We start from the raw sequence: 23,485 nt of genomic DNA on the forward strand, positions 1-23,485 counted from the left end.
ACTGTCACCATTTCTGTGCACCCATCCCCTGCTCTCTGCTTTTGCAGATGCAACTCTGTTAGAAGATTGCCCTTGGATCACTGAAGTACTTTGCCTGTAGGCGTGGAGACTTGGAAGTCCTAGGGAGCTTACATCCCACGGGGCAGCCTTTGGCCACTGACTGGCTGATGCCGAGTTTGACAGCCCAACTTCCACTGCCGCCAATCAGGACAGACACTAAGGTGTAACTTATACTTCGTGAGATCAGGCAAAAGCACAAACTTTGAAATCCTGCCCTTGCGTGGGTTCTTCCCCTTCCCTGCTTCCCTCTCTTCCTTGCTGGTTTCTTTTGGGTGCCTTATTCAATATATAACACAGATCCTTACTTAAGAACCTGCTTCTGGGTAATCTAATCTGAGAGACAGATCCCTCCCATAAAAGACGGCCTAAAACTCAGAAATGAAATGCCTGTCTTCCCTCGTGTTGTGAGAAGCCAGCACAGTGATAGGACTGAAACATCACACAGGTTCATAGTGGGCTTCTTCCTAGTTATTTTTCACACAGTTGCTGCCCAACACAGGGCATGGACGATGGCATCCTGGTGCGATGGAGTCCCCACCCTCCTACCACAGGTCTGCACCCACACCCGCACCCGCACCCGCACCCAAGCTGCTGGGCCTCACATGCTCTTTTGATCTCTATCTCTGCTTTCCACTCTAATGATTAACTAATCCTTTTCGATTATAGTCGAAGACAAGGATCTTACACAGTCAGTCCAGGGTTTTGCTTTTATTCCAATTGAACACCTCCAAAGAAAAGCACCAGGGTTTAGAGGTGACGGAGATTTTGGTTTCTTGGGTAGAGGAGAAGTTAAGAGACTTCAGAATCCCACATCAACTCCATCACTGATTCATAATAGTCTTGACAAGCTCATTTGACATCTCAATACTCATCTGTCCATTTCATCAGTGACAGAACCATTAATATTTATAGACAGTCCACTAGTGCCTGGAATTATTCTAGGCATTGACTTCTTCTTAAAAGAAAAAAAAATGGGAATTGTCTGTGATGCACCCACAGCAGTGCGGTGAAGATTAATTAATACAAATAAGTAATTGAATAATGCAGAGCACTCAGACACCTCGCAAATGGATACTGTGTAAATGTTACACAGGATGAGTAATAACAGCTACAGCTTGATGGACAAATTTCCAGCAAATTTAAAGTCTCTGTCAACCTGTTAAATGAATGAAAGCAAGCACTTTCTTGATAGTTGATAATTGATGCTTTTGTTTTTCTGGCTGCCTAGGCTGGAGAGAGAGACAGAGAAGTGAGCACCCTGAACAGCAAGCTCTTGAGCCTGCAACTTGACATCAAGAATCTGCATGATGTCTGCAAGAGACAGGGGAAGACCCTGCAGGAGAATCAGCTCTGTGTGGAAGAGGCGGTGATAAACAGCCACGTAAGGCATCCAGCAGCTGCTGTCTACCTCTGCTCCCTTCACTTCCACCCCTGCCCCCTTGGGCAGGAACAACAGAAGGTTTTTCCATTGGTCCTTCCAGAGTATTTAATGAGCAAGCAGTGAGAGAATTTCACACACACACACACACACACACACCCATACCCTGGTCTCAGGATTTTTCAACCTAGTGATCTCCAAGATCATCTACCACCTGAGGTGCTGTAGCTCCCTTATATGAACTTTCACACCTTGATTTATTGTCCATCGCCCTGAAAATACTGGAAAGCCGAAGTCGCATCTCCTAATGCATCTTAGACAAACGTCTAAATCAACTACAAAAATAAAAGCCATCACACCTGCTCTGTGGCTGTTCATCAGCAACACAGGTGCATCTCGTGACCTTGTGAGCCTTTCTTCTGAATGCCAGAACCCAACCAAGGCTCAGACTGAAGCACTGAAGAGTTAATGCCCTTAGAAGCAGCCGCGGCTCACTAGGCTAATCCTCCACCTTGCGGCGCCGGCACACCGGGTTCTAGTCCCGGTCAGGGCGCCAGATTCTGTCCTGGTTGCCCCTCTTCCAGGCCAGCTCTCTGCTGTGGCCAGGGAGTGCAGTGGAGGATGGCCCAAGTGCTTGGGCCCTGCACCCCATGGGAGACCAGGAGAAGCACCTGGCTCCTGCCATCAGATCAGTGCGGTGTGCTGGCCGTGGCCATTGGAGGGTGAACCAACGGCAAAGGAAGACCTTTCTCTCTGTCTCTCTCTCTCACTGTCCACTCTGCCTGTCCAAAAAAAAAAAAAAGGCAGCCTCGAACAACAATAGATAGGAAGATGGTCAATTAAATCACCTGTCCTCCTTTTCCCTCAGTGCCTGAAGACACAAGCACGCTCTTTCCTCTCTCCCAGAGTTCCCCAATGGCAGTTGACAGTAGTCCCCCATAAGGGTCACCAGCCTGTTACCACACCCTATTAAGGCTTCCTTCCCTCCCTTGCCTGGTTTCCCCAACCCCCTCACTTCCCACAACAGCTACTACTCAGCATTCAGTTCCTCGTCACAGGCATACCTTCCAGGATGCCCAAGCCAGACGCTTAGATAGTTGTCTAGTGCATGTGTGAACAGTAAGACCTCGGGCGTGATCGTCTTTCTCGAGGCTGATTTTGAACTAATGCTTATCTGTAGTCCAGGAAATTCAAGAGCTGAGACAACTTCATTTCAGCTGGAGGATTTGTCCCTCTCTTTTTGGAAGAAAAAAAAAAAGCTTAATGTTTTTAAAAGTCCCTAAATTTATACAAGCTGAGGAGCCAGCTGGCAAAAATTGTGCCACAGCTCTTGAAAAACTTGGGATTTACAAGAATTCCTTACTTGCATTCTTCATTTCTGTTTAGTAACTAGAGTTAGTTCTATGCGAACATAAAGCAGGTGTTGCTTGCACAGCCCCTGGTTAGCCTCTTAGTTGCTGTGTACACATCATTGTGTTCTTCATTGTTTGTGGTCAAGGATCTGGTCTCTTTATATCTGTAGAGTTCTCCCAGGACTTTCCACCTCACTGTGGAAAACACAAATTGTTTCTCTGCAATGCCCAAAAAATGCTACCAACAAAGAAATTCTACCTAACTTTACTAATTTTGCTGTCCTTTCCCCAGAAAGTCACAAACACAGAAAAATTTATTGGTTTTCCTTAATGGACCTCAGGAAGAAGATTATCATAATTTACTTCTTTCTAAATATTAACATTTCAGGATATTTTCACCACTGCTGACCTGAGTTCTCCATCAGGAAAAGCCATGTGGCTTATAAATGTACCTGGCAACTTGGATGGAGAAAGATATTAAATTGCATTTTATTATTCTAATTGCCCAGAAGAAGGTCTAACAGCTTGAAACAAGCTCTTTTTTCCCCTAGCACTTAGTGAAGAATTTAAATTGCAGACCATGCATACAAATACACAATTAGATGTAGACTTATACTCATTCACTCAGAAAATCCCTTTAAAACCTGCCTTCCACAAGGAAATGTAATACAGGAACAAAGGGGAAACCCAAGACTTTTCTGAAATTTTGACTAATATCTAACAAGGAACTGGGGAAATGAGCAGAGGGTCATGGTCCAGGACCACAGTTATCTGAGAAAATTAAAATATTTCATCGAATGCTATGTATAACAAAAGGAGTGGTGGGAGCGGGGGAGTGATAGAGAAGAAAAGGACAAGAGCTTGTAAAATAAGAATATATTATGTCCCAGAGCCCAGGCATCTAACAGGGACTAAGGCAAAGCAAGTGAAGTACCCACGGTGCAGAATTTGTGGGCACTCATGCTTCATGTGCCAGCCTGCATGTGCTTGAACCTGAGACTGGTGGCCTCCTTAAAATGTGCCCCTCATTTCCCTCAACACTGGCCTGGCCCTGCTCAGGCACCAAAGCGATGTCTCCATTAAAGTGAAAGGAGTAAAGAACAGCAGAGACATCATAAGAAAATGGTCAGGCCGGCGCCGCGGCTCACTAGGCTAATCCTCCGTCTTGCAGCACCAGCACACTGGGTTCTAGTCCCGGTCGGGGCGCCGGATTCTGTCCCAGTTGCCCCTCTTCCAGGCCAGCTCTCTGCTGTGGCCAGGGAGTGCAGTGGAGGATGGCCCAAGTACTTGGGCCCTGCACCCCATGGGAGACCAGGAGAAGCACCTGGCTCCTGCCATCGGATCAGCACGGTGTGCCGGCCACAGCGCGCCGGCCGCGGCAGCCATCGGAGGGTGAACCAATGGCAAAGGAAGACCTTTCTCTCTGTCTCTCTCTCACACTGTCCACTCTGCCTGTCAAAAAAAAAAAAAAAAAGAAAATGGTCAAACCAGAAAAGGAATGGCCTTTCTGAGCGATTTTCACAGGCGGCCTTCCCTGGCAGAAGCACTGGGGTGCACACCCTGATATTCAGTGTGGCTGAGTGTCAAGCCAATCTTTGCAGTATATACAGGGCATTATTTTAGCATAAAACTATAAAAGGCAAATTTGATTCCTACAGATAAAAGTCATTAGAAGGATATGTAAAGATTGGTAAAACTTTTGTGGACATTAACACACAGTAACATTTAAAATGGGGGGGGGGGAGTAAGTGAATCTATTAAATACCATGTGGGGTCTTGAATTGGATCCTGTAACAGAAAAAAAAAATTGGAAAAACTAGTGGAAGCCCAAATAAAATAGATATTTTATTTCAAGGTAATCATCAACATTAATTTCTTAGTTTGGACAATTATGCCAGGTTATATAAGAACTTAACAGTAGAGAAAGCTGAGTGAACAATATATAGGACGCTTTGTGCTGCTCTTATTATTCTTCTGTAAATTAAAATACATTCCAAAATAGTCTTTTAAATCTCAGATAAACATAGGTCACTGGCAAAAACAATGTCTGATCCATGAAGATCTGTCCAAAAGAAATGCATGTCACTTCTAAACACATAGTTCTGGGCCAGCACTGTGGCGCAGCGGGTAAAGCCGCCACCTGCAGTGCCAGCATCCCATATGGGCGCTGGTTCGAGTCCCAGCTGCTCCTCTTCCGATCCAGCTCTCTGCTATGGCCTGGGAAAGCAGTAGAAGATGGCCCAAGTCTAGGGCCCCTGCACCCACATGGGAGACCCAGAAGAAACTCGTGGCTTCAGATCAGCGCAGCTCTGGCCGTTGTGGCCACCTGGGGAGTGAATCAGCAGATGGAAGTCCTCTCTCTCTCTCTCTCTCTCTCTCTCTCTTTCTCTTTCTCTTTCTCTTTCTCTTTCTCTCTGTGTGTAACTCTGACTTTCAAGTAAATAAATAAATCTTTAAAAAAACAATATTTAAAAAAACAAACAAACACATAGGTCTACACTCCACCAGCAGAAGAAGTGCAGTTCGTAGAAGAATAAAAAGTAACTGATGAAGGTATCTGGTTATGTAAGTCTAAACCAGAGTTTTAGGGAACTATCTCACTCAATACTTCAGAGATAGGAGAAGAAGTTCATGAAAATGACTGAAAAATGATAGTGAGACTTTAGGCTCTTAAATTTAACAAAAAGAATGAAAAAATCATCAAGGATTCAGTTATCAGAACAATGCTAATCTGTGACAGAAGTGAGCCGGCACAGACTAGAATAGGAAATAAAATGGTTAAAACGTATTTTGAAAAGCTGGCTTTAGGCAAATCAGCAGGGCCTGATGACATACTTCTAAGAGTACTTAAGGAATTGGCAGGTGTTATTACATAGCTGCTAGTGATTATTTTTGAGAACTCAAGAGGATAAAGAAAGTCCCTGTAGACTGAAAAAGGGTAAATGAAGTGCTCATCTTTTTTTAAAGGGAAAAAGGACAATCCTGGTAATTATAGACCTGTCAGCTTAACTTCAATATGAGGGAAAATATAGAACTTAACATCAATCAATTAGCATCAACTTGAAAAGCCCAAAGTATTGGGTGGAAACCAATGTGACTTTTCAAAAGACAAATCATGCCAGGCCAATTAATTTCCTTCTGTGATCAAGTGGCCACATAAGCAAGGAAGGAGCAATAGCTGTAATCTCTTTGACCTCAAGTCAAGCTGAAGGTTGACGAAATATAGGAACAGGTTCCTGTGGCAGCAACTGCTTCCCACTGAGGCCTGGGTGGAAATCTAACTGAGAAACCCGGTAGGCAGGACAGCCTCCAGAATCGAGTCCAACTCTGGAAGTCATTTTAAGAACCAGTCTTCATTCCCTAAAATCATTTCCAACTTGCTTGTTTTCCTTAGTTCTCAGTTTAAAAGTCAAAGTATCCACTAGAAGGGAGACTTTCTTTAAAAAGACAAGGAATAGAAAAGGTATTGGTAACTTTATGATACTGCTCTTTGGCAGTATTTATATATATATAAATTATATATATTTAAACCCTAGCATTTAATTTCCTATTCATTTAGACTTAGAAAAATAAAGATTTCCACCTGCAGTGCCGGCACACCGGGTTCTAGTCCCGGTCGGGGCGCCGGATTCTGTCCCAGTTGCTCTTCTTCCAGGCCAGCTCTCTGCTGTGGCCCGGGAGTGCAGTGGAGGATGGCCCAGGTCCTTGGGCCCTGCACCTGCATAGGAGACCAGAAGAAGCACCTGGCTCCTGGCTTTGGAACAGCGCAGTGCGTTGGCCGCAGCATGCCGGCCGCAGTGGCCATTGGAGGTTGAACCAACGGAAAAGAAAGACCTTTCTCTCTGTCTCTCTCTCACTGTCCACTCTGCCTGTCAAAATAAATAAATAAATAAATAAACAAACATTTAAATGCATAAGGTAAATAAGTAGATATTTAATAAATCTCCAATAAGTCTAGGCATTTCTCAAGTCTTTGAAATTTGATTCCTTTAAACCTGTAGGAAGTCAAAGTGTGCAAATGTTTAAAATATCTATCCAAGAAAACTCTGGTTTCTCTGAAGATATAAGAAGTTCTTGCATCTTTAAACCAAATTAGGTCAAGCGCTAGATTTGTCCTGTACTGAAAGAGTCAAGAGAACTCTCATTGTCTGTTCTGTCATGTTCCTTGAGACCAAATTTAAACCCAGAGGTTCAGAATGACCACTGGCAAAGAGAAGTTATTAACATTTCGCCGTATCCCTGCCAGGCTGCTAACCTTTATACACACCATTTTGGAGAAGACATTCTACCCCACAGGAAACTTTAAAACCAAAGAGCCATTCTGAACACATCTAAAAAGAGACCATGCAGAAGGTACTAGGAGGGGAAGCCCTAAATAAAGACTTTGGCTTCTTTTAAAAGAGCATTTCTCTCATAAGTAATGAAGAGAAAACGAAATGGGGGACATGCAAAAGAAGGAGAAGCGAAGACAAAATGCACAACAAGGAGACCACAGTGAGTCTCCACTGCGTCACACGTGTCCAGCCGTGGAGAGGCCGTTCCAGATCAACAGTTAATGCACAAGCACTAGCACTCGAAACACCGAGTCCAGTTTCTTAATTCTTAGAGATCAGGTCACCTTCAGTGAAGTCAAAAGAAGGATTTTGACAAAATTCAATAACAAGTTTGTTGGGTATTCATTTCAACAAATTATGCCTTCCTGAATTAACCCTGTCCCCACAATGTCCGTTCTTTCACTTTAATTCTATCTGCATTGAGTACTTAGTTGTAATTCTTTTTCTCAGTAGCTTCCCACACCCCCCTCCCCGTCCTACCTGTGTAGACAGGAGACCTTAGGCTCCTGAGACCCTCCCTCTATACATGTGTGCACGCATGTGCATGTATGTACACAGACACATATATTCCCTCTCCCCTCTTCAAAACTCACTCTCTGATGTGTTGTGAGAACAGCAATAATCTGACCTTGAAAAGAATGAATACTTAATAATCACTTTTAATATAAATGTTGGCAATTTTAACCACACAGGTACAAAATTAAACTTTGTTTGGCTTAGGAAAGACATCATCTTCCTTCTGGTCACATATATTGGGTATTGAAACCAAAGTTCGGTTTTTCTGCCTAGAATTTCTTTGGCCTGGCGACTGCAGTGTTTCCTTTTCTCTGTCTTCTCTATTCCGATGTACTTAGGGTGAGATGAATTTCCAGGAGAGCTGGGAAAGAGTAATTCAGATTGGATGGACACAACCAGCTGTTGTCTGTCTGGTTCTGAACTGGGCTGATCCTCCTCTACCTTATCTGTGCAGCCACCACCGACTCTCACCAAGGATTTTGTTCTTTCGAGTCCTAACTCGTACTGAATTAGTCTCATTAACACTTCATCTCAGAGCAAGTATTTGGCATAGTGGTTAAGATGCTGCTTGGGACACCAGCATTCTGTGTCAGAGCGCATGGGTTTGAGTGCCTGCTCCACTTCTGATTTTAGCTTCCTGCTATTCCAAGTTCTGAGAGGCAGCAGGTGATGGTTTAAGTAGTTGGGTCCCTGCCACCCACATGGGGAGACCTAAATTAAATTTCTGTACCCTGGAATCAGTCTGGCCTGGCCTTGGCCATCGTGGTCATTGGGAAAGTGAACCAGCAGGTGGGAGCTCTCTCTCTCTGCCTCTCTGCCATTCAGATAAATGAATTATTCATTTTTAAAGTACTCTGTTAATGAAGCCAAGACCACAAACTCAAGTTCTTGGGAGCCAAAGAGATTGCTCGGGCTCTGTTTCTATTTCTTTCATACAACATGTACCTGTGTGTAAATCTACTCTAGGCTCTATAGGAGCAGACATGCTCTTGTTCTCCTGGAGTTTATAATCAAATAGGAAGGTTAGATGCACAGAAATTACAGGCAGACATGATATGCTACATTTAAGGACATGGCAGTAACATCTACAACACTGGTGTAAAGACAGCTTTGCAGGAAGGCTTTGAACAGCGTCTTACAGAACAAGTAAGATGATAATAAGCAGAGAGGGAGCTAAAATTGCCCCTGGCCTATGCTTCTTCCCCACCTGCCTTTCACATGAATTAGTGTAAGGGATGATGACCAACAAGATGTAGAATTATCAGTGTGTGAAGACCCCAGTTATGCTAGGAGAAACAGCCCAGGGATATGCTCCACCAGCAGACAGACTACTTGGTACAAAGTAGGCATTCAGAGCATATGCTTATTGAATAGATGAAAATTGAGTGATGAAAGTAGCAACCTTTCAGATTTTGTATTGGGAGGGAGCGAACACACTACACTACACATATACATGCATGCATACACACACACACACACACACACACACACACCCCATCTGCAAGCTCACATCTTCCTTCAGGAAAAGGAGACAGAGTCAGGGCTCAGATCTGCCTGAAAAATAACTATGCCGCCTGTTTTCCAGCATTTCAGAATCGCCAAGATCTACCCCCAGCTTCCTTCAACACCCCTTTTCACAGATGTCTTTAATACGGAATTTAGTCCAAGAACAAGACCAGAAATCTGTTTTCTTCCGGGTCAATTGTGTTGTCTTTATACGTGAGCGCAATGGGGGCTGGCATAGTGGTGTAGCAAGTTAAGCTGCCACCTGCGATGCCAGCATCCAAAATGGGCACCAGTTTGAGTCCCCACTATTCCACTTCCAATCTAGCTCCCTGCTAACGGCCTAAGAAAAGCAGCAGAAGATTGTCCAAGTGCTTGGGCCCTTGTACCCATGTAGGAGACCTGGAAGAAGCTCCTGGCTCCTGACTTTGGCCTGGTCTTGCCTGGCCCTGGCCATTACAGCCATTAAAGGAGTGAACCCACAGATGTAAGATACCTCTCCTCTCCTCACTTCTCCTCCTCTCTTTCTCTTTCTCTCTGTAACTTTGCCTTCAAATAAATAAATCTTTAAAAAACAAACATAAGCACCTTATTACATATATTTCTCTAGGTCTTCCATGTATATTTATTTCCTTGTTACTTAAATAAGCTTCTGGTGGGTAAGAATAATTTTTTTTCTTCTTTCAAATGCTTCTTGCAGAGTGGGAATGCAAATTGTTACATTTCCTTGTGAATAGTATGAAATATTTAATGTGTTCTCTGTAAACAAAAAGATAAAAGGATGGATAGCTGAGTATGAATGGTTGAAGAAAGACTGAGTGAATCCTTTCTGATAGTCTCCTCTGGACATTCAATCTATATTGCAGAACAAGAAACAAGTGCAGTCGTTAGTGTTTGAGGAGACGCAGATGGAGTTTGGGTCCAGTAAACAGTGTCATCTGAGACAACTCCAGCAACTGAAGAAAAAATTGCTGGCCCTTCAGCAAGAACTGGAGTTCCGCACAGAGGAGTTGCAGACATCTTACTGTTCTCTCCTGCAGTACCAGTCCATCCTGGAGAAGCAGACTTCCGACCTGGTTCTCCTCCACCACCACTGCAAACTCAAAGAGGATGAGGTATGGCTAATTCACTGCAGACATGTCCAGAGTGCTCCAGGTCCTGCAGAAATCAGGCCGACTTAAAGAGGAAAGCTTCACGACATCTGAGCAGGTTTTTTTTTAAGATTTAGCTATTTATTTGAAAGTCAGTTACACAGAGAGAAAGGAGAGGCAGAGAGAGAGAGAGAGAGAGCTGCAACAGCCGGAGCTGCGCCGATCTGGAGCCAGGAGCTTCTTCCGGGTCTCCCATGTGGGTGCAGGGCCCCAAGGACTTGGGCCATCTTCTACTGCTTTCCCAGGCCATAGCAGAGAGCTGGATGGGAAGAGGAGCAGCCGGAACTTGAACCGGCACCCATATGGGATGCCGGCACAGCAGGCGGTGGCTTTACCCGCTACACCACAGCACCAGCCCCATGAGCAGGTTTTATAAACGTTTCTTCTTTAATTCTTGATTTTTTTGAAATGAAAAAGGAAACTATAAAGAGTGGCATTAATTGGATGAGAGTTCAATTCATGTGGTGTGTGTGTGTGTGTGCACATGTGTGGAAGTCCAATATTCTCCATGCTATTATCATTGCAATTTAAATGCAAAAGACTCTAAGTCTCTGAAGGTTATAAAAGAAGTATAAAGTCCATTAAATCAACTATTTTTAGAAAACTTAGTCTTTGCTAATGTATAAATTTCTAGCACCTGCACAGTTGGTAAGATAACCAGACATAAGTCTGAGCTAATCACAGACAGTACCAGATCATTTTTTTCAGACTGGAGTTTTAGATTGCACAGACTTAGTACACTCAGGGCATTCATTTCTTTTCTTATTCTGGGGAAATATATTTAAACCAAGGAATAGTTTCCCTTTATAATCCCAGTTAACTTCCATAGACCTAAAGCTACAGATCTGAACCTAGTTGAGCAGTAGTAGCACCAGCAGTAGTAAACCATGGATTCTGCATAATGGAACAGGAGACTCTAGGGCTTCCACTGTCATTTTCTTCCTTTGCATTTAAAGTTAAAATCTCAAGGGGTGTTTTGGATGGTGCTATTGCTTAAGGACTAACTCCGGGGACTTTATGAGTGGACTAAAAGGACACAGGATTTTTTAAAAAGGGAATGTTTTGGCCTAGTAAGAATTTACTGAAAGGGATTGGGAGGAGAAGGAACACAGAAGGGTTATCCTACAAAATTCAATTTGGGATGAATCATGTGAACAGAAACCATGGTCCAATCAAGCTAACATAAAACTGTGTTAAATCTGGCTGATTCACTTTAACTTAGGCAAAAAAGTCCATCCACGATAAAGTGTGCTGAAATTAGTTGGGATTCTATTCAGCTACATATAATGGAAAATAAATAGGACAGTTTATTTCTTTTTTATATTTTTTTAAGATTTATTATTTTTATTTATTTGAAAGACTGAGTTACAGAGAGAGGTAGAGACAGAGAGAGAGGTCTTCCATCCGCTGATTCACTCCCTAGTTGGCCGCAATGGCTGGAGCTGTGCCAATACAAAGCCAGGAGCCAGGAGCTTCTTCCAGGTCTCCCACGTGGATGCAGGGGCCCAAGACTTGGGCCATCTTCCACTGCTTTCCCAGGCTATAGCAGAGAGCCGGATCGGAAGAGGAGCAGCCAGGACTAAAACCGGCGCCCATATGGGATGCTGGCACTGCAGGCCTGGGCTTTAACCCACTCTGCCACAGCACCGGCCCCCAGCAGTTTACTTCTATGTCACATAAAATACAACTGGAGGCAGGAAGTCTTCTGCTGGTGTGGCAACTGCCTGTGTCATCAGATACCTAGCTTCCCATCCTTTGGCTCCAACATCATCATCTGAAGGCTTCTATTTTATTTTCTTTTCTTTTCTTTTTTTTTTTTTTTATTTATTGACAGAATTACAGAGAGAGAAAGAGAGAGAGAGAGAGAGATAAAGGTCTTCCTTCCGTTGGCTCACTCCCCAAATGGCCGCCACGGCTGGTGCTGCGCCGATCCGAAGCCAGGAGCCAGGAGCCTCTTTTAGGTCTCCCATGAGGGTGTAGGGGCCCAAGCACTTGGGCCATCCTCCACTGCCTTCCCGGGCCACAGCAGAGAGCTGGACTGGAAGAGGGGCAACCGGGACTAGAACCCAGCGAAGGCTTCCATTTTCTAGGTCACCTGTGGTCGCTGCTAGAGCTCCAAAGAAGCCAGATGAAGAGGTGGGGGTAGGGGGTGGAACATGAAGAAGGGTACACACTTTCCCTTTAGGGACACTTTCCAGAAACCCCACACGAGATTTTTACTTATATAGCACTGGCCAGAATCATTGATGACTGCTGCTGCTTCCTAGGCCTAGGAAATGGGGTGCTTTACGAGGCACATTGCTGCTCCCAAGACAAGGTTTTATTACTAAGAAGGAAGGGAAATAGGAATGGGATTTGGCAAGAAGCAATCACTGTCATTGATCCTAAAGGATCAGGAAAAGCATTGGTAAAATTATTTTTTGGCATTCTGACAATTTCCCTCAGTGCTTTGTTATATAGCAGCATCAACCTTCTATTTAATATTGGATTCTGCAAATAGCAGACCCTAAGAAAAGAATCTGAACACAAGCATGTAATTAATACACAATGCAATTCCAGGAAGTACGTGGGGAGGTGAGTCAAACAAAGGCAAGAAGCTCGTAGAAGAAATCCCTGTAGAGCACTGAGGAACTCTGGAGGTGATGTGGAACATATCTTAGAACGAATCCACCAGCATACCCCAGTTCTTGCTTGAGGGACGCTCCTGCACTTTTAACCCACCCTGTCTCGCCCCTCTGGTTGAGTAGGCTCTCAGGGCTAGAGAAGCCCTCAGGCAAAGAGTTGAAGATGCTTACAGTTGGCATGGGTTTAGAGTGCAAAAAAAATAGTGAGTGCTAAGGGGATATGAGCTGGCCATCAATGACTTCTGTTATAAACGTTTGAATATAAAATACTCCCCCTTTCCTTACTGAGACACCTTAAACTAAATCATCCTTTCCTAAGAAGAATCTCAAAAGGTAGGCAGTGAGTATAATTAGCTTAAACTAATGGAACAGGTTCTGTCGGCACTCTACAATGAACTGTTTGAACAAATAGGAAGCCTTCCTTAACTCCTTCAACATCTATAATTCAAGCCCCAAAATTTAGCACACTCAGTTACATACAGTTGTCTGCTAATGTTAAGTTTTGTCTCCCCAAGATTTTAGGAGTTTCAGACTCAGCACAGCTATGATTCTTTGGGAATTGGTAGGAAAGCAAGAAAAAAGATATTTTGAGCTGACTGGGGAAATATTTGTTTTTATTACCACATAGTAAGTGTGGTCATAATCCTTGACCTTCAAATTCTAATGTCTCCTCAAAATAGGGAATCAGAGCTAAGAGGAAGAATACAGATGGCACTTGAACGTCCACATCTTTTTACTTGTAAAAGACAAAATTAACAGCTTTTAATATGCAGTTGTATCAGATTATATAGGATTGGGAGAACTGTATTAGGATATATTAAAAGGAAGAGACTAAAAAGTTTTAAGCTTTGGGAAGTGAGCCTATGTCTTATATATATTTATCCTCTCTGTACCCAACACAATGCTCATGAGCATTCAGTAAATATCTGTGAGTTGCAAGACTAATCAATTGATTAGGAAGAAAAGGAATCTAAATGAGGATCATGCAAATCCCCGGGGAACTTTGGGTCATGTTCTCCTACTCACTGTTGGGAATTCTGCTGATGTGGACCTGCGTATATGAGGGCTCTACATTTGCTAAATTAGACCTCTGGAGAATGCCTAGGAAAGAAAGAACACTGGCATTTCACGTCCTTAAAAAATGGAACTATATAAATCCATTCCTATTAATCAGCTAACGAGCACTCCTGTTAAGTTCTTACCACATGCCAACAGAGTGGGTAATATATATGCTCCCTACCTTTAAGGTGCTTATCTCCAAATAGGACAATCTTTTTTTTTCTAATCACTAACATCCTGGTGTTACATGTTACAGCCTTTAGATCTGTGCTGCATCTGTTCTGTTCCTTGGGGTTTCTAGTTTAGATATAAGACTGCTCCACGTGGGGTCGTAGAACCATAACTTTTCTCATTAACTGCTTTGATGGGTTCAGTGTGGTTTCATCCCTACACTAACAGGTGATTCTCTATGAAGAGGAAATGGGAAGTCATAATGAGAACACAGGAGAGAAGCTGCATTTGGCACAGGAGCAGCTTGCCTTGGCTGGGGACAAGATTGTCTCCCTAGAAAGGAGCTTAAACCTTTACAGGGACAAATACCAGACTTCCCTGAGCAACATCGAGTTACTGGAGTGCCAAGTGAAGATGCTGGAAGGAGAGCTCAGCGGGCTCATCAATCAGGTAGGACTTGGAGCAGACCGCTGCGTCCAGGAGCCCCAGCAAGTGGATACGCTTCCAGGGGGTCTCTTCCAATAGTCCCGGTCTCCTGCCCTGCAAATGCAAACTCCTCCAAGCAGTTACCAGTTCCTACCCTGGAATTTTGTAGCGCTGAGCTTTGGAATGCCCAGCTCTGTTGTCTGCTTTAAGATCGCTCCTCATCAGCTTTGAGGCTCCTTATTTACTTTAAAGAGCTAACACTTCAAAGAGGGCAGAACGAGAATTACCAAATGAGTGCTCCAGTCTTCCACATTCTCCAGGTCCAGCAATGGGTTCTTACAGGTCACAGGACTCATGAACACCATGACCCCAGGATCACACTGGAAGAAAAAGCCATGAAATACGGGCGAGAAGCACAAAAATGCCTAAATTTCCCTTGTAATTATTGTTTTTTAATCATACAAGTGATAGAGGCTCTCTAGACAAAAGTATGACAGTTAAGTGTGGCAGTCCACCTTCAGCCTCCTCTCTTCCACTCTCCCCTCCTTAGGTGGTCTCTTGAATAATATTTTTGGAATCCTCCCAGGGCTTTTAGTGCGCAGTTACACATATAAGTGGTGAGGGAGAACATCAGGAAATCGTAAAGATTCGACCATAAGAAAAGAAAGTCATGTTTTGAAGTCGTGTATTACAGGTGCTTTGTCAGTTTGTAAACATGATCCCAAAGTAGCTAGTAGTTTGGTTCTTGAAAGACCTTCTGAATCGAATGCAATCACTGGAAGGAGTGGGTCAGGACCCTGTCGTAAGACAGGTGGAAGGGCAAATCCAATCACAAGGCTTTCCCTATCAACAAAGGATATGTGGCACTCGGGAGATACGCAAGTGTACTAGCTGGGCGATGTCAGTGAAAAGACAACGTGGCACAGAACGTCAGAATTCCGGCCAGGCGTCAGAGACGTGGTGTGTCAGTCTGTGAAAAAGACCTCGAATTATGTGGAAGGGAAAAGCAGACTATGGTGCGTGCATGACAAAAATACTGTGGGCAAACAACAGCCGTCGCTGAGAGCATTCTATCCCTGAGTGACCAGGCGAAAGAGAAGGCGTAGATAGGCCATTCTGCTTTGCTCCTTGTTTGGTACAGTCTCATTTCCAAAACATGTGTAGTCTTTATAGCTCCAAGGACAAGAATTACAGTGCTCTTTTATACAAATAATGGTTAGGGCTTCCTTTCTACAGAAGTGGATAATGTTACAAATGTGGCTTTACAACTTGCTTTTAAAATACATATATTAACTATTTCTTTTAATAACTGCTTTGTATTCTGTAGTATGCATGTACCAGCTATTGACCTGTTTTGTTTTCTCTCTATTACAAATAAGCCACAATAGACATTCTTATTTTTACTGGGTAATTCCTGAAGCGGAATTGCTAGGTCAAAGGATATGCTCATTTGTCCTGTTTAAAGATACTTCTAAATTGTATTCCAAAAAGGTTTTACCAGTGTAGTTTCTGCACTTTCACCCACAACAATGAATGGAGTTTCTTCCCTCACACCCACCTGCACTGTATGTTTTTAGTCTAAGTTGTGCTAAAGCAATCAGTGAAAACAAGATTTTCTCATTACAGCTTTCATTTTCTTCGTGCCAGTAGTTGTGATGTGGGTTCCCTGTGAAGCAGACTCTAAAACAGACTAGTCTGCAGGACACTTTTAGGGAAACTTGATATTAACAACTGTGAAAGAAAGAGGAGGGAGCCAGCATTGGGCAGAGGGACAAGTGGAGCTATGATGTAGACTTTTTAAACTTTTTTTTTTTTTTTTGACAGAGTGGACAGTGAGAGAGAGAGACAGAGAGAAAGGTCTTCCTTTGCCATTGGTTCACCCTCCAATGGCCACCATGGCCGGCGCACTGCGGCCAGCGCACTGTGCTGATCCGATGGCAGGAGCCAGGTGCTTCTCCTGGTCTCCCATGGGGTGCAGGGCCCAAGCACTTGGGCCATCCTCCACTGCACTCCTGGCCCATAGCAGGGAGCTGGCCTGGAAGAGGGGCAACTGGGACAGAATCCGGTGCCCCAACTGGGACTAGAACCTGGTGTGCCGGCGCCGCTAGGCGGAGGATTAGCCTGTTGAGCTGCGGCGCTGGCCATTTTTAAACTTTTTTAAAATACATTTTTATTTGGGGCCGGTGCCGTGGCTCACTTGTGTTAATCCTCCGCCTGCGGCACCGGCATCCCATATGGGCTCCGATTCTAGTCCCAGCTGCTCCTCTTCCGATCCAGCTCTCTGCTATGGCCTGGAAGAGCAGTAGAGGATGGCCCAAGATCTTAGGCCCCTAGACCCCCATGGGAGACAGGGAAGAAGCTCCTGGATCCTGGCTTCGGATCGGTGCAGTTCCCACAGTTGCAGCCATTAAGAGAGTGAACCAACGGAATGAAGACCTTTCTCTCTGTCTCTCCCTCTCACTCTCTGTAACTCTATCTCTCAAATAAAATAAATAAAATATTTTAAAAAATAAAATATATTTTTATTTGAAAGGAAGAGAGAGAAAGAGAGAGGCAGTGAGAGATCTTCCATCAATTATTTCACTCTCCAAAGCAGCCCCAACAGCTGGGGCAGGCCAAAGCTAGAAACCCAGAACTCACTCCAGGTCCCTGACATGGGTGACAGAGACCCAAATACTTGAACCATCACCTGCTGCATTCCAGGGAATGCATTAGCAGGAAGCTGGAATTAGAAACTGAGCCAGAACTGGAGCCCAAGCACTCCAATGTGGGATGCAGGCATCCCAAGTCAGCTTTTTAATTGCTGTGCCAAACACCTGCCCTCTAATGCAGTCTTTTTTTATTTTATTTTATTTATTTATTTATTTATTGACAGGCAGAGTGGACTGTGAGAGAGACACAGAGAGAAAGGTCTTCCTTTTCCGTTGGTTCACCCCCCAATGACCGCCGCGGCCAGCGCACCGCGCTGATCCAAAGCCAGGAGCCAGGTGCTTTCTCCTGGTCTCCCATGCGGGTGCAGGGCCCAAGCACTTGGGCCATCCTCCACTGCACTCCCGGGCTATAGCAGAGAGCTGGCCTGGAAGAGGGACAACCGGGACAGAATCCGGCGCCCGGACTGGGACTAGAACCCGGTGTGCCGGCACCGCAAGCAGAGATTAGCCTATTGAGCCACGGCGCCGGCCTCTAATGCAGTATTAATAAGGACCTCAGCCAACCCCACGGGGAGCTATGAGGCTGGATGAACCTTCAGAGTAGTCCTAAACTGAGAAAAAGAGAGCTGGCCTTCATACCTCCATGCTGGACAGTTATTGGATGCTGACTGCCTCTAGGGAAAGGTGTCACCTTAGGCAAGGTAGTTTTCTTCAGCCCAGGCAATCCCAAAAAAGGGCTGGCAGATGAGAGCTGTACTGCCAGCAGCTGGGCAGTGAATCCTTCACAGCCAAAGGGGATCTGGGAGGCACAGCACGGTCTCCACCACACTAGTGCAGTGTCGAGGAGACTTCATATCGGACATGTGGGCTTTCATTTTGTGAATTGCTTATTTTAATCCTTAACTCATTTTTGCCAGGTTATTAATCTTTTGGTATTGATTTATAGGAGCTTCTCAACATATTACAGGTAATAATGCCTCTTTATGTAGGTGGCAAATATTTTCTCCCAGTCTGTACTTTTTCATTTTACTTTATTAATGGTATTTTTCAACATGTAAAAGTTTTTAATTGTTATGGAATTTAAAATGTCAGTCTATATAGATTCTAGATTTTACTTCTGGCTTTGGAAGTCTTTCTGTACTCCCTAGATTATAAAAGTTTAATTTATGTTTTTAAGTGCTTTTATAATTTTTCATTTTTGTTTTTTAGCTTCAGTCCATCTAGGATATAGATTTATGTTTTATGTATGTAACGAGATAACACTCCTATCTCATGTCAGTCAAGATGGATTTCCAGTTGTCCCCAAGCTGTTTATTGACCATTTCCACCTTTCCACACTGATTCACACCCTGATCCTGTGTACTTGTGGCTCCTTCTAGACTCCTGAGTCTTCAGACCCACTTGCAAATCCGTTTTTCAGTGAGTTTAACTGGCATCAGGTTTTGATAGCTCCTTTCAGAACAAGTCTTTCTTTGTGTTCTATACTTTCGCCTTGTTTTCACCCTTTTTATATACTTCTTCTGGATGAAATTTAGATTTATGTTGGCTGAATTTCAAATTATATATTAATATGGAGGAAATTAGCATGCCCTTTGGAACAGGACATACTTCAACTTCTATTCAAGTTTTCTTATATTTTCCTCAGTATGATTTTCTACCTTTCTTTGTAAATCTCACATATTCCTTGCTAAATTTATTCCTAGATATATTTTAGTTGTTATCTGGTTTATGAAAGATCTTCTATACTTTTAACTTTATTAAGTCTTACTGATTTGTTAGAAAACTTATCTCTTTTCCTGCCACCTTACCAATCTGTCTTATCAGATTTTCAGTTGAACATCCTCGATTTTTCTAAATTGCTTTCCCTTTCAAAACTTGTACAACTATTTTCCATCTTATCACATTGACCAGAATCTCCAGAACAATGTAGAATCATAGCGTCTCACCTTGTTCCTCATTTTAAAGGAAATGCTCCTTGTATTTTGCTATTAAGTATAATGGTTTCTTGTTATACTTGGTTTCTTGTTAATATCCTTTTGAAGTTGAAGGTATGACTGTCTATATCTAGCACATGAGAAATTTTCTTAAGCAAGAATTAATGTTGAATTTGAGCAAATGTCTTTGAGTATCAAGATAATCATAGAACTTCTTTCCATTAATGAAGTGAATTACATTAAGATTCTCATATAGAAAACATTCCTTGTGTTCCAATAAACCCTACTTGATCTTGATATATTATTTAATAAACTGCTTACTACATTTGTGAAAATTTTATTTTTTGCATCTATTTTCAGAAATGAGATTAGTTTGATGGCTTACATTGTTCGTGTTCTCATCTCATATTGTTCTTTGAGTTATGTTATCCTAAGATGATGAGTTGGAAAGCTTTTCACCTTTTTTTAAATCTCTTGAAATATTTATGTAACGTAGGGAATATCTGTTTCTAAGATTATAACTTTTCTTCATTAATGTACTCAGCAATAATACTTTTTATCGCTTCTGCATTCTTAGGTTTTTCCTTTTGTTGTAATAATTCCTTCAAAAATAATTGGGGCTGGTGCTGTGGCGTAAAAGGTAGAGCTGCCACTTGCAGCGCCATCATCCCATGTGGGTGCTGGTTCAAGTCCCGGCTGCTCCACTTCCTATCCAGCTCTCTGCTATGGCCTTGGAAAGCAGAAGATGGCCCATGTCCTTGGGCCCCTGCACCCACGTGGGAGACCCAGAGGAGGCTCTTGGCTCCTGTCTTTGATCAGCACAGCTCCAATCATTGTGGCCAATTTGGGAGTGAACCAGCGGATGGAAGACCTCTGCCTCTCTCTCTCTCTCTCTCTCTTCCTCTCTGTGTAATTCTTTCAAATAAACAAATAATCTTTTAAAAAATAACTATAGGTGGCAACATTTTTTAATATTTCCACACGTGAACAAAGTTATTTTGCCATCATTCTTGAATGCCATTTTGTCTATTATATATACAAACTTCTAAAAGCACCTTCACTTAAATCTTGAAGACACTGCTATATTGTCTGGTACCACTCTGGATTAAAGAGAAGCTGTGCTGGCCATCAGCCTGTTCTGTCATTTTTATAGATCATCTATTTTATCTCTTTGAAGTCTAGAGCATTTAGCTCAGGGTGTTTCTAGTTTATTTTTCATTAAGCCTGTCAACACTTAGCTGACTCTTTTAAACATCTACATTTTTCTTCCATTTAGGGAATTTTTCTTCTATTACTCTTATATCTATTTCCGTTTTTCATCCCATAGTATTGAGAAGATAGTGGAACCTGTAAATATCATCCTCTTGTTTCTTAACTTTTCTATTACGTTTTTCATTTCTTTGCTCTCTTATACGCTAAATTATTTATATGAACATTATTTGTGGTCAGTTTCGGATTCGGTTTGACCTTTCTGCAGCTTGCTCATGGGTAGCCTTCATGCTCAGTGAACATGAACTATTTCTAACTTTGTCCAAAAAGCCCAACTGGGGAGACAGATTTAATGGGGAAAGGATCTATCAGGCAAAACTAGAACTCTGCTCTTTTTCAGTTCACCCTATTATTAGTACAGACCAATGAGAGGACAGGAGCCTTCGTGCATGATTTCACATGATCTAAGGGAACACTTTTATAAACAAAAACAAAAAAGCATGGTTCTAAGGAAAAAAAGTCATTTTCAGGTTGACAAGAATGTTGAGCATCACAGTTTCTTTGAAGGACAATTGTAGAATATCTATCCAAATTTTAAATATGAATTTAATCTACACACTTAATCAGACTAGGCAAAAATATGTATCAAAGTATTCATTTTTATTGAAATGTGACACACATACATCCAAGACTGGAGAGAAATGGCATTTTTAAGATGTATGTATTTTATATTTATTTATTTGAAAGTCAGATACAGAGAGAAAAGAGAGATCAAAGAGAGAGAGAGAGAAATCTCCCATCCACTCATTCACTCCCTAAATGGCCGCAATGGCCAGAGATTGGCCAAGCCAAAGCCAGGAACCAGGAGCTTCCTCCAGATACCCTACATGGGTACAGGGGCCCAAGCATTTAGGCCATCTTCTGCTGCCCTCCCAGGTGCATTAGCAGGGAGCTGGATCAGAAGCAGAGCAGCCAGGACTCAAACCTGTGCACACATGGGATGCTGGAACCACAGACAGCAGCTTAACCCACTGAGCCACAGCACCAACCTCCAAAGTATTTATTTAAGCTTCATTTTAGGAAAAAAAAAAAAGCCTTGAAACAATCTGTATTCCTATTAATGGGAAACTGGATAAATACATTTAAAAGTAATTTAAAGGAACAAGATAAAAGCACATGTGTTCACGTGGACAGATCTCTAAGATATTTTGTTAAGCAAAAAAATAATCTTTGTTTTAAAAAGCCAATATAATCTGTATTCTGTAGATTCATTTATATTATGTAAATATATAGATAAAGTTCTAGAAGGAGATGCACGATATAATCTCTGCAGAGTGGAAAGAGTATGAGAATAGAGGTAGTAGACAAAAGGAAATTTAGACCTGCCTATAATGTTACAATATTTAATAAAGACAATCTGGACAGGAGTACTTGTGTAATTTGAAGTTAATTTAAAAAAAATCTATAAATAATAAATTGAAAACTATCCTAAATAAACTGCAGAGTGAAAATGTTTAGAATAGTGTGTAGAGACTCATCTCAGAAAGGAAACAAGTGAGCATTATATAAATATATCTATGCACTCAGCAAATATGTATAACATATCCCTGAAAAATACCATGAACACTGGTGGCCTAGCCCATCAGGAAGAAAAGGGCCTGACTTACAGAGAGTTAGCATATTCTCTTTTTTTTTTAAGTTTCTTTTTTTTATTTTTATTTATTTATTTATTTTATTATTTTTTTTTTTTTGACAGGCAGAATTAGACAGTGAGAGAGAGAGAGACAGAGAGAAAGGTCTTCCTTTTTCCGTTGGTTCACCCCCCAGGTTGCCGCTACAGCCGGTGCATTGCGGCCAGCGCGCTGCGCTGATCCGAAGCCAGGAGCCAGGTGCTTCTCCTGGTCTCCCATGCAGGTGCAGGGCCCAAGCACTTGGGCCATCCTCCACTGCACTCCCGGGCCACAGCAGAGAGCTGGACTGGAAGAGGAGCAACCAGGACAGAATCTGGCGCCCTGACCAGGACTAGAACCTGGGGTGCCGGCGCCGCACAGCCTAGTGAGCCGCGGCGCCGGCAGCATATTCTCTCGTGAGCCATTTGGACCTTTTACCATGGACATGCCTAGTTAATATGTCTTTTATTAATGAAACCATGATTCCCATATATAAGCAAATGTTTTTGGAATATAGGTCTAGAGATTTTTCCATGCTTATGAAATCTGAAATTAACTCACAAATTATACACAAAACCAACCCATTGTTTTTAAACCTCTCAGGAGCCCGAGAACAAGGGTGATCATTCAAAGGTGCGGATATACACGTCTTCCTGCATGATTCAGGAGCATCAGGAAACCCTGAAACGACTGTCTGAAGTGTGGCAGAAAGTCTCTGAGCAAGACGACCTGATCCAGGAGCTCCGGAATAAGCTCGCCTGCAGCAACGCTTTGGTAGGTACTTCCTCCCAGATCAGTTTTGTGAAGGAGTCACAGTGAAGCCACGAGGAAACAAACCTGGGAGGGTCACCCGAAGCAACGTCCTTCACCAAGATCCCTCAAGTGTTTTCTAAGTATTTGCCCCACATTTTGGCCATGCCCTCCATGGAATGCATCTCCCCTACCCATGTGTGTGAAGTTTGAGAGTGTAAAGAGACTCAAAACCTCCTAGGTGCCATCAGTAGGCAAATGACTGAAGCCATTAAGAAAACAGGTTAAGGAGCTAACACACGTAATGGAAAACTATGAAGCCAGAAAAAAAGACGAAGATGTTTACAGTATTGCTGAGAATAGGCTGCAGAGTCCTATATGTGTGCAGTTTGGTCCCACTTTTGTGTTTTAAAATCTCTGCCTACAATGTAGAAGTGCATCCTGTAAATTTGTAATAGTGTCCTCCCCAAACAGTGGAAGTGAGAGAAGAAAGAAGGAAAGAACATTTCTAGTTACTGTCAGTGCTTGGGTTTGAATTATTTTTCAACAAATTCAAAACAATATGAAATCGCAACAAAATGTTCACTTTTTTTCATTTTCAACAACTGTCTCCATTGTCTTTCTCCCCCAGCAAAGAAACTGCCTTCCTTAATTCTCAGACTTTTAATCCTGTCCTCCACTAGGTTAAGCACATGGC

The 23,485-nt window shown here is 42.8% G+C and overlaps 1 protein-coding gene and 1 pseudogene across 1 annotated transcript in view; both read left to right on the forward strand.

Moving 5' to 3' along the window:
* The window catches only part of PMFBP1 (polyamine modulated factor 1 binding protein 1), a 48,439-nt gene that overhangs the window by 4,957 nt on the left and 19,997 nt on the right, over nt 1-23,485 (forward strand). Inside the window, exons 2-5 of the mRNA XM_089320395.1 lie at nt 1,289-1,441; nt 10,010-10,258; nt 14,377-14,598; nt 22,642-22,812. Coding sequence (XP_089176521.1) covers nt 1,289-1,441; nt 10,010-10,258; nt 14,377-14,598; nt 22,642-22,812 — 795 coding nt within the window. The remainder of the gene's footprint in view (nt 1-1,288; nt 1,442-10,009; nt 10,259-14,376; nt 14,599-22,641; nt 22,813-23,485) is intronic.
* On the forward strand, nt 15,245-15,680 carry LOC149121005 (single-stranded DNA-binding protein, mitochondrial pseudogene; annotated as a pseudogene).

The sequence above is a fragment of the Oryctolagus cuniculus genome, chromosome 18 (assembly GCF_051225735.1).
Source record: "Oryctolagus cuniculus isolate XC-2025 breed Fujian yellow rabbit chromosome 18, ASM5122573v1, whole genome shotgun sequence".
NCBI lineage: Eukaryota > Metazoa > Chordata > Mammalia > Lagomorpha > Leporidae > Oryctolagus > Oryctolagus cuniculus.